At 31.0% G+C, this 12,506-nt stretch overlaps 1 protein-coding gene across 1 annotated transcript in view; it reads right to left on the bottom strand.

Annotated features, from left to right (window-relative positions):
• The window catches only part of PXDNL (peroxidasin like), a 559,370-nt gene that overhangs the window by 176,307 nt on the left and 370,557 nt on the right, over positions 1 to 12,506 (bottom strand). Inside the window, exon 6 of the mRNA XM_051970215.1 lies at positions 9,803 to 9,874. Within this exon, the coding sequence (XP_051826175.1) occupies positions 9,803 to 9,874 (72 nt within the window). The remainder of the gene's footprint in view (positions 1 to 9,802; positions 9,875 to 12,506) is intronic.

Genomic DNA, 12,506 nt, shown 5'->3' with positions numbered 1-12,506 from the left:
TTTTATATAATAATAATAAAAAACATGACAAGCAATAATAGAAAGAGAATTCCATTCCAAATAACTACAAAAATGCATAAAATATTTGATTAACCTACCAATGTACACAAAAGATTTCTATAGATTCAATTATAAAGTAATCCTTAAAGAAATACAAAACAAACTATCTTAGATAGCTGAAAAAATGGTTAACACTCATAGATACCAGGAGAATATAATTAAATGGCAATACTATCAAAATTAATTTACACTTTTAATGCTATCCCAATCAAATTACCAAGAGGATATTTTACAAAATTTGATACATAACAAAATTCATTTGGAAAAACAAAAAATCTAGAATATCAAGGAAAATGATAAAAAGAAATAGGGATGAAGGGTAATAACATTTCTAGACATCAAACAATATTATATAATAGCAGTTATCAAAACTATGTGTATTTGTTACATTACAGGGGGATCAATGGAACAGATTAGAAAAGGAATATTCAGAAACAATAGAGCTCAATAACCTAGTGCTTAATGAAGTATAAAACATGTTAACTAGGGGAAAACTCTATTTGATTTTTTCTAAAAAGAAAAAAACTGCTGGCAAAACTAGAAAGCAGTCAGATTAGAAATAAGGCTCAAACCAACATCTTCTGCTACCTATCACAATACATTTTTTGTCAAACATGATCTTAATATTAAAGATCATGCTATAAAAAATTATCAGAGAAACGCAAGGGTCCTCAAACTTTTTAAATAGGGGGCCAGTTCACTGTCCCTCAGATTGTTGGAGGGCCGGACTATAGTAAAAACAAAAACTTTGTTTTGTGGGCTTTTAAATAAAGAGACACCATAGTCCTGGGTGAGGGGGATAATCATCCTCAGCTGCCACATCTGGCCCGCGGGCCACAGTTTGAGGTCCCCTATATCCCCTTCCAGCTATGTATAAGGAATGTATTTTTAACCACAAAAGAGAAAGCAGAAAAAAAGAAAATAAATAACTTTGATTAGTTGAAACAGAAAAACTTCTACACTGATATTAATATAACATAAGAAGGGGAAATAATAGATAATAGGGGGTAATTTTTAGGTAATTTTTCTTATAAGGACTTGGTATTCAAGATATGTGAATAATTAAATCATGTGTATAAAACTAATACCTAAATAGAAAAATGGTCAAAAGAACGGCAAATCACTCAAAATCAGTGAAAATGCTCCAAATCATTAATAATAAAACAAATACACCTCAAAATAACTCTGAAGTTTTACCCCACAGCATGCCAATCAACAAAAATGACCCAAAATAGCAATAGTCAGTACTGAAGGAGTTATGGAAAGACTGATACATGAATATTTTTGTGGTCTATGAAACAGCATAATTTTGAAAAGTTAAAATGACTAAAATGTCATACATATCCTTTGAATCAGAGACTTTATTACCAGGATTATACCTCTCGTAAGCTATCCATAAGAAAAGAGTCCACTTATATGCTCTAAAATATTTATAGCAGCACATTATGTAATAACAAAAGTTAGAAACAAAATACATTCCCATCAGTTTGATAATAGCTAACCAAATTTGGTGCATAAATTTAATGGAATACTACCATACTATAACAAATTATGCATATAGTAAACTGAAGAAGCATGGGAAAATCTGTTATCATCTAATGCAGAGTGAAATAAGCAGAGCCAAGAAAACAATATAACAATGTATGTGAACAATGTTCATAATTAACCTTCAATGAACAAATTAAAATTAAATTAAATGTAAAGTAAAATTAAAAGTAAATGTAAAAATATTATAAAAGATCAAGTTAAACTTGAACAGAGATATGAAAAGATATACTCAAATTGCCCCTTTGTGGAGTACAGGGATTTCAGATTGTTCCAATGTGTTGATCAGTTGTGCTGATTTATTTTTTCTCTCTAAAAAAAATTACACTGTCATGTGGGATGATGCTTAAGGACCAGGTGGGAGGGTTATATGGAATGTTATGATAATATAAGAAACAAAAAATATCAATCAAAACATTTTTTTAAAAATTATAGCAAGACTGATGTATTAGATTGAGATCATGCCTGTGTGATTTCCTTATAATTTTGGTTGCATTGGTTTCTGCCATTTTTGTGTATGACTTGGTGTCTTTATGTGAAAATTGGACTCTGGTCTTTCACTGTCCCAGGTTTTTATGTGGGGCTCTGGGTCTCACTGCTAAGCTTTTATTGCTTTTCATGGCTTAGTTGCTCGTTTTCTCTGAAGGACACACTTCCCTTCTGACTTATACTGGGTGAGGGGAGAAGGAGGAAAAGGGGGGACACCTCTTGTTGGCTTCCCCGGGTATGAGATTTAGCTGTTGACCTGCTCCAGGGGTAGGACCTTGCTGCTGAGTTGCTATGGTAACAGAGTCTTTCTAGTATCTAACCCTAGGTTCTTACTGCTGCTTTTCCCAGGATGGGTGCCCAGTGGTTGGATTGCTATGGAAACAAGATCTCTCTGCTGGCAAATCTCAGGGATGTGGTTCTACTGTTAGGACTTTACTAGTGGTCAACAGTGTAGTCACCAGACCTCACTAGTGGCTTGTGCTAGGGGTAGGGTCAGTGGGGTGGGGTCTTGCTCTGCTGCACAGACTATTCAGCTGCTTAGGGAGCTGGTTTACAGGAAAGTGGTACCTTCCTGGTAGATTTCCCCAGGCTTTGATTCTTGCTTCATGGTGCTGCTGTGAGGCTGGTGGCTGCTGCTGCTGCTGCTGCTCCTGATCTTGGACCTCATTCCCCTTTCACTCCAATGAGATAGATCTTTCCTGCTAAGCTGGTAAAATGTTTCCATGCTCCTACATCAATTCGGAGGCAGTTTTCTAGTTGTTTAGAGGTGAATTGGGAAGGTCTTTAGAGAGTTGCTTTTTCACTCCATCATCTTGGCACTCGAAGTGTTTTTCAAATTTTTCATTGAGTTTTCTCTATGATATAGATAGACACTTTATTGGGCCAAACAAGTTCACCAGTATGACTAATACATATATTATCAAATGAGTTGCTGCCTTTCCTAATAAGATTCTTCAATAGATGTGCAGGTTTTCCCTAAGTTTCCAGGTTGCCCTTAATTAGCATCATCCAAAAATTTCCATCAGGTCAAAGTGCTAGACTAGGGATGAATAACTTGCTTTTTGAAGAATCTCACCCTTTTGATAATCACTTACAAATGGTAATATAAATCTCATTAGGACACTGAAGGAATTTAGCATTGAGTGATTTATTTTTTGCCAGTAGTGTAGATATTATCTTAATTCTTTGTTTTTCATTTGGCATTATACAAATTCAAATGGCAGCTGACTGGAGAAACTCATGGTAAGAATAGCCCCTGTTCTCTCAGTAATGCTTGACACAGAAAAGAATGATTACAGGTGATTATATTTTTTTCCCTTTTGCCTTCCACAACCCTAGCCCAGTAAAAGGAGTTTTGGTTAAACAGAAATACATGTATATATAGCAGATCTTCTTACTTGTCTCCTAAGAACCTGTAAAAGGGTTAAATAATAGAACCAAACATGAAACAATTGTTTAAAACTGGAAAAGAAGCATGAGAAGTCTTTACATTGTCATTTTATTTATTTAACATATTCAGAATACATCATGTGAAATGTCAGGTTGGGTGAATCAAAAGCAGTAATTAAGATTGCCAGGAAAAATACCAATAATCTCAGATATGCAGACAACATTATTATCATGGTAGAAAGTGAAAAGAATTAAGAATTCTCTTGATTAGGATGAAAGAGGAGAGTATAAAAGCTTAACATCAAAAACCAAGTTTATGGCAACTGGCTTTATCACTTTCTGGAAAATAGAGGCATACGTAGAGCCAGGTTTTATATTCTTGGGCTTAAAGATCACTGCAGATAACTGCTGCCATAAGATTACTAGATGCTTGTTATTTAGAAGGAAAACTATGGCAAATCTGACAGCATACTAAAAAGCAGAGACATCATCTTTACCATGTAATCAAAGCTTATAGTTTTTCAAGTAGCAACCTATAGCTATGAGAGTTGTTCTATAAGGAAAGCTAAACACTACAGAGTCTATGCTTTCAAATTGTGGTCTTGGAGAAGTCAATGGAGTATCCCTTGGACCACAAAAAGATCAAATTAGTCAATATTTAAGGAAATCAATTCAATTTGTTCATTGAAGGTTAAATACTGAAAGTAAAGCTTAAATACTTTGACAATATAATGAGAAGATAGGACTCACTGGAAAAGACTCTCATGTTGGAAAAAATTGAAGGTAAAAGGAGAAAAAGACAGCACAGGTTAAGATAGGCAATTTCATAGAAGCAATGAGCAAGAGTTTGGTCAGAATTGGAAGATAATAGAGGATAAAAGAGCATGCTTGATTCATGGGGTCAGAAAAGCCAAACATGACCGAATGAACAACAATAACAAAAGTATATGTACATATATAGACAGATCTGATTTATTTGTACACATAGATTTATACATACATGTATATATAGACAGTGACTGTTTACTCCTTAAGTTTATGAAAAACAGGATTGTGGTTTTTTAATTGTTTCTAATATCTGATCACAATATGCAAAAATATTGAGTTTCACAAAATCCTACTTGGTAAGAGCAACATAGTCTTTGAGGTCTCAAATGTACATGAAAATAAGTTAGAACCTATTAAAAAAACTCACTAAAAACATTGTCTGCAATGATTATCAAAGTACTTACTGAAAACAAAAAAACAAGTCTGACTATAGAATATAATAAGATTCATTTGAACTTCCAAAAATATTTTTCAATTTCAAGTTGTCAAGAGAATCCATTGAGAAAGTTAAGGAAACATCTATTTCAGACTAAAAATATGAAAGTCACCCAGGAAATTATGGTAAATCATGAGATATCCTCAGCAGTTCCTATAATATTTTTACTATGGTAGAATCTTTTACATCAAGTGAGAATAATAGAATAATCATTTCAGAGATGCTTAGAATTTCAGAGGCTTTAACATCATTCAATGAAAAAGTGAGTTTTCTAAGATCATAAAGAAAATGACAGAAATGGGATTACAACCCAGATCTCCTCATTCTCTCATTCTGAATAGTTGATAATACATCCCACTCAGGAATAATATGTATTGAACTATTACCAAATAATTTAAATTTAGAGAGAGAGAACTATCTTCTCCCTTTCATTCAAAGGTTAGGTTTTTTTTTTAAATAGATCTTTCATGAAATTACATGTAAGGGAGGGAGAGGAATGCCTACAGAGGAAAATTTTCAGTGCTGTGTAGAATATGGTGTTTTAGCTAAGTCGGTGCCCTTCCTTTGGGAAATAGCTAAACAAATTGGAATTCATGAATTTAATCAGCTACTAATATGCTGCAACAAATAATGATTATGAAAAATCAGAGAAGCTTAGGAAGGCTTATATGAACTGATTGCAAAATAAACAAAATGGGGAGAAGCATATAGACTGACTGCTACAATATAAATGAAAATAATAAAAATTTAAAAAGAAACTGAATGTTGTATAATTATAATGATCAATCTTGATTCTAGATACTTGATGAGAACATTTGCCAATCTCACTTCTTTAAAGGAAAAAGGACTGTTGGTGTAGAATACTGTATTTAAAGTCAGGATCCGTAGATATGTGTCAGTTTTGCTCAAATGCTTTTTTTCACCTCTTTTATTTTATTTTGGTATCAAGGAACAGTTTGTTGGCTAGATACAAGAGGAAAGTATACACATAGAAATGAAAGATGTAAATACAAATTATGTTAATAAATGATCATTTTAAAGGGAAAAATGAATTAGATTTTAGATGTAAAAGACACAAATTGCTTGCTCAGGAAGTGCATTGTTGGGTTCTGATTGTCCTGGATTATTCCTTGTCATTGATCACTTTGTGGTGTCAGCAGCTTGATTGAAAAATAGAGCAAATTCAGCATTACAGAGTCCAAAAGTTCATTCATCTGATTAGCACTCTCAATTCAAAGTCTGGTAGTGTCATCAAAAGGAGTTTGCAGTTGTTAAATATGAAAGAGTCAGTTCTCGCTTCAATACCCATGTGAGAATCTTATCTACATGCATGCGAGCTAAATGCAAGAAATGATGGCACTAGAGATCCCTTGGGATACATTAGAAATGCCAAGCTCTAACAGGCTGTAATGTCTCACTTTCCTTAATTACAACATCATTCACCCTCTGGGTCTTCATGGGCCATATGATACTTTCTTTTCTTCTGTGTTCTTTTAGTTCTAGTTTTTTCATTTTAAAAAATCCAATAAAAAGGTCAGATCTTTGTTTTATTATTACTATTACAATGATCTGCAATTAAGGTGCCCAGAGTAACTGAAAAATAACAGGAAAGGTAAATATTTTAAGATAAATATGATAAAAGGTCTGGGCTAGAAGAATCCAGGTTCTGCACTTCTGTAGAAAATTCTATTTCACAATGTATGTTATATAGTAGTAGTGTCAAATCACTCAAATAAAAACAACAAACTCAAATAGAAACTGGGGCCCTGAAGACTACATATTTACTCAATTTTAAAATGTAATCTTATTTTTGTTTTATTGGATTTTGTTAAATATTTCCCTTTAATATTTTCAGCTAGTTCAGGCAGCATTTCAGGTCTACTGTAGGCTACATGTCTGATACCTCTGCTGTACAGAGATATTATTTACAAACTTTGCCTGAGAAAGAAACGTGGAAGTTTGATTTTTGAAATGCTAATTGACTTGGAAAGGACAAACACATGTTTACAAGTAAGGAGAAGCTATATTGAATGTTACTTAGGTTTATCAAAAATAGATCATAACAGCTAACACTTTGATAAAACTTGAAGGTTTTTAGAATACTTTGCATGCATTATCATATTTGATCCTGACAATGACCCTTTGGGGTAGGAGCAGCAGGTATAATCTATCCTTTTCTTGCAGTTGAAGCAATTGCAGTTCAGAGAGAGGTTAAATGTCTTGCACAAGAGCAAGCAATTAAGGGGTATAAAAGTCAGACTTCAAAACTCAGCATTCTTTCTACCACTCTACACTATTTCTCTAGTGTTAATTTTGAAATCACTAGCATATTTGCATATACTTAACTCTAATCTGCAAGTGCTGTTTTATGCAAGGTAATATAGAAAGTGAGCAGACATAGGCTCTGTCTTCTGATAGCTTCCAAAGATAACAATATAGAAGCAATTATTCATTCCCACCTATGTCACTTTTTTATTTCAAAAGATAATTTTGAAAGAAAAAAGTGATCATAAAGAAACAATTTTTATATCTAAAAATAAAATAAGAAATCATTTATGTTTTCATAGTGCCTTTCAACTGATATGAAAGATCTGAAAGCATTTTTTAAAAGTTATTTTATTAATCTTCACTGTGAAGGCAGGGTCATGAATTATATTTCCTATTGTACAGTTGAAGAAACTGATATCAGATGACCCATAAAATGTCATTCATGTGGATATACTGGTGACATTAAAAATAGAATTCAAACTGATTTCTTTCATTCTAATATTTTATCCATTAAATCAAGTTGCTTTAATTGCTAAAATGTTTTCAAATAATCTTGAAAATGGAATTAAATTCAACTGTAGTTATAATTCATTTGGTTGATCAATTTTTCTCTACCTTCACTTTAATCTTAAAAAGTTTTTATTACAGCCTTATGTGAAAATTTGGAAATTATTTAAAATTTATGTGATCCAAATAACTACTTATCTATCAAATCATAGACAGGATACAACCAGCTTCAGTCAAGGAAATCTCAACATTGGAAGTTCCTTATCCTGAAAAAATCATAGATCAATCTAGAATTTTGATATTATGACTTTTTAAGTAGGGTACAAGATTGAAAACAGGAATAATAAGACACACTATAGTACTCATTTTGTCACTGACAATAGAGTTCACAGCAAGTTGCATTGGTTTCTTATCTATAAAATAAAGACAATTTTTATCTCACTGACATTAATGAAACTGTAAAACAGTTTGAAATTTTGGAATAATAGTAGACTTTGCCAGTTTCATGTTCACTTGATATCTTATTTTCTTGGTATCTACATTTTGCATTATAGGGACACACAATGAAAAACAATTTTAATAATTTTAACCATTGGAAAATATTAAAACATAGAAAAGGAAAGGTGTAAGGGGAAAAAAACCTTTGGAGAAAAACTAAGAAGTTATCAACAACTTATGTTTTTAAGAAGATATGTAGAAGATTAGATCATTAGATTTAAGAGATGTCATTATATAATAGATTCTCTCCTAAGATATAAGTTTTAATGATATGCAAGGACTGTGTCTTAACAATATTTGTATTCCTTCCAACATCTAGTTGGCAGAACGCATAGAACATAATAGGTGCTTTTCCTTTGTATTCTCAGGGTTTACTAGAGTGGTTGGCACACAGTAGATGCTTAAATAAGTATTTACTAACAAATATTTGCTGAACTGAAATGAACTTCATTGAATAATAGCTGAAAATACAAAAACATATATGTAAAAAAATTAAACTTTTAAGAAAATGAATACCTATCCCATTAATAATTGAAAAATCACATCCAGTGAAGGAGAAGAAATTAGACAGGCTGGATTAAAAACCATATAAATATCAGAAGACCTTGAAAGAAAAAATCCTTCAGTGTTAGTTGAAGAAACATTATTTATATTTCATAAGAAATCCTAATCATGTTTTTCAGTTTTGATGAAGCAAGCAAAAAATATATCTGAAAAATATATCTAGACTATTTTGTTAAAGAGCATTTGTAAACATAGATTTAAACAAATAGATCAAAGGTAGATGTAAATTTTCTTTGTGCATAGGATATGGACCTAAAGTATATTATACCCCCCAAATCATGAAAGCTTGCCTCAATTGTGTTTGCCTTGAGAATTACAAAATATGCTAAGAAAAAAATGCTATCTACGAACTGGAATCATTAAGAGAGTTGAGAAGGAAATAGATCATTTATTTCACTCATAAACTATAAAATCTGAAAAAGTTCAAAGTATTGTTTTCTGTCACCAATTCATCAAAAAAAATTAGCATTTTAGTGTTGTTGTCTTTTTCTTATCCTTCAACCACTCTTGCCCATAAATCTTCATTCCAGGGGAAGACACTCAGAAAGCTGGCAAGGCTTAAGGTAGCAAGGCCACCAACAGATGTTCTTTTGTCTGCTTTTTTGCAATTTTCTTAATTACCTAAAACTATGGAGCAGAAAATCCATATCTTTGCCATTCATCTAACAACCTAAGCTTATAGCTGTGCATATCAGGGAAAAATACAAGGACACATATGAGGGGGGAAAAGATAAACAACAGAGAGGGTGTGTAGAAACAGTGATCCACAAGGAAGAAGATCTGAAAGAACAAGTGGAATGGAGAGACAGATGCAATAATGAAGAAAAGGGGGATTGAGATAAGGACCATAGTCGAAAAACTGACTTGGAGTCATACTTGGTGGATACAGTTCCTTTGAAATTCTATAGTGTTACAGCTTTTTTTTTTTCAGAAAAGCTTAAAGAAAGGAATATTAGGAAGTCTTTAGATTTAATCATTATAATAAGCATATAACTCAGCTATTTCAGATTGAAATTGCAGATTGACTTATGCCACCATCTATGACAAACAATCTCAAATATCTTTTTTCTCTACATAACTGGAATAATCTGAAACATTTTGCCCAGTATTTCAAAATTGCCATCACTTTTCAAAATATGAAAAGACAAAGAAAAATCTCTTCTTTTTGGTCTCTTTTACTCCTCTTTTAATTTAGGAAAAAATATCTTAAAAACTTACAGTCTCTTCAGTGAATTCAAATTAGAAAAGCTCCCAGCTGGAATTTTAGACAATTTATTGTTGTGCAAAAATCTGAAAAATAGAAAATAAGGCTTAATCAAAATGCAATAATAATAATAATAATAATGGTTTTTAAAACATATATTATTCCCAAGGATGGAATCTTTTAAAAATAAAATCATCCATGGAAATATGCAAGAATAACTAATCATTTGTTTAAGAAATATTTACCATCACCTACATTATTCAATATTGCTTTAGAAATGCTAGCAGTAAGAGAAAAAAAATTAAAGGAATCAAAATAGACAATAAGTTAATAAAGCTATCTTTTAGATGTTATGATGACATAAATTGAAAAATCCTAGAAGTTTAATTAGAAAACTAATTTTAAAAATTAATTTTAACAAAATAACAATATATGAAATAAATTCATATAAATCATAAGCATTTTTATATCAATAAAATACTATAAGAAAAGATATAGTAAGAGGTATCTCATTTAAAACAACAATATTCAACATTAAACACTTTGGAATATACATTCCAGGATAAACCCAGGAATCACATGAACATAAGTAGAGAACAATTTTTATATGGATAAAGTCAGAAATAATTTTTGTTTTAATTTTTTTTAATTTTAAGTAATTTGGGAAATATTAATTGTTCATGACTGGCAAGAACAACATAATAAAAATGAGAATTATACCTAAATTAATGTACTTATTTAACACCATCCCAACTAAATTACAAAAAAGAAAAAAATGAGTTAAAAATACCAAAATTCATATAGAAAAACAAAAAGTCAAGAATAATATAGGAATTAATTTTTTAAATAAAATAAGATTTATTAGTACCAAATCTTAAACTATATTATAAGACAGTAATCATCAAAACTATATGTTACTGGTTAAGAAATAGAAAAGTAGATGAGTAGATCAGAGTAGACATATAATATAAATTAATCAATGATTATGGTAACCTGTGTTTGACAAAAGCAAATATTTAAGCTTTGGGAATAAGAATTCACTATATGGCCAAAAAAAAAAAAATGTTGAGAAAACTAGAAAGTAGTTTGGCATAAATTGACAATAGACAATACCTTATATAATTTACCAAGATAAAATCAAAATGGATACATAACCTTGTTATAAAGTGATATAAGTAAATTATGAAAGAAAGAAGAATTTTAGTAAAGAAGAAATAGAAAGCCTTAAAAGATGTAAAATGGATAATTTTGATTATATTAAATTAAAAAGGCTTTGTACAAAAAAAAAAAAAAAACAAAAAACAATGTAGCCAAGATTACAAGAAATGCAGAAAATTATGGGGGAAATTTACAGACAGTTTCTCAGATAAAAGTTCTCATATCTTAAAAATATATCAAATTTATAAGAGTATGAGTCATTCCCCAATTGATAAATGGTCAAAGGATATGAACAGAGTTTTTCAATGAAGAAATCAAAGTTACATATAGTCATATGGAAAAATACTCTGAATCATTATTGTTAGTTGAATGCAAATGAAAACAATTTTATGATATTATTTTACACCTCTCAGATAGGCTAAAATAATAGAGGAGGGGAATGACAAATGTTGGAAGGGTTACGGAAAAACTGATATGCTAATGCACTGTTGTTGGAAATGTGAACTAATCAAACTACTTTGGAGAACAATCTGGAATTATGCCCAGAATGTAAAACTCTGTAAACCCTTTGACCCAGCAATACTGTTATTAGGTCTGTTTCCCACAATGATCAAGGAAAAAAAAATAAAGAACCCATATTTTCTTTCTTTTTTTTCATGATTTTTTATTAAAGCTTTTTACTTTCAAAATATATTAATGGATAATTCCTCAACATTAGCCCTTGCAAAACCCTGTGTTCCAATTTTCCCCCTTCCCCCATGCCCTCCCCTAAATGGCAGGTTGTCCAATATATGTTAAACATGGTAGAACTATATAAGAACTCTTATTTTCTAAAATATTTATAGTTTCTTTCCTTGTTTGGCAAGTAATCAGAAATTGAGAGGATGTATATTAGATGGAGAATAGTTAAACATGTTGGGGTATCTTATTATGATGGAATAATAATGTGCTATAGAAATGATAAGTTTAATGATTTTAGAAAAACATGGAAAAACTGATAAAATAATGAAGAGTAAAATATGCAGAACCAAGAGAATGCTGTATACAATAATAGTAATATTGTTTGAAAAATAATTGAACAACTAAGTTATTCTAAGTATTGTAAATATTCAAATGAGCTACAAAGGACTAGGAAGGAAGATAATATCCACCTTCAGAAAAAAGAACTAATAAATAGATGTATGCATAGTATGGTTTTATGATTGATAGAGTAGAGAGATAGGTGGAGCAAGCTATAAACTATATGTGTATGTGTATATTTTCAAAGCGCAGTCTTCTAATTCAGGGTGGGGAAGGAGAGAGGGAGTCAGTTTGGAAATTAAAATGTAACAAGAAAAATAATTTTTAAAAAGTTATTTATCAAGGGCCTATTATAAAAGATAAGATGTTGAACTTGAAGTCAAGCAAACCTAAATTTGAAGCCACCTCAGATATTTAATAGCTATATAATTATGGGCAAATCACTTAATTCCTCTGTGCCTCAGCTTCTCCATTTGTAAAAAAAGAAAAAAGTTTAATTGATTGACGTCTAAGTCCCTTCTAATTCTAAACCTATCATCC

The sequence above is a fragment of the Antechinus flavipes genome, chromosome 1 (assembly GCF_016432865.1).
Source record: "Antechinus flavipes isolate AdamAnt ecotype Samford, QLD, Australia chromosome 1, AdamAnt_v2, whole genome shotgun sequence".
Classification (NCBI taxonomy): Eukaryota; Metazoa; Chordata; class Mammalia; order Dasyuromorphia; family Dasyuridae; genus Antechinus; species Antechinus flavipes.
Note: the sequence above shows the minus strand (reverse complement) of the source record. Positions and strands in the feature narration are given on the sequence as shown.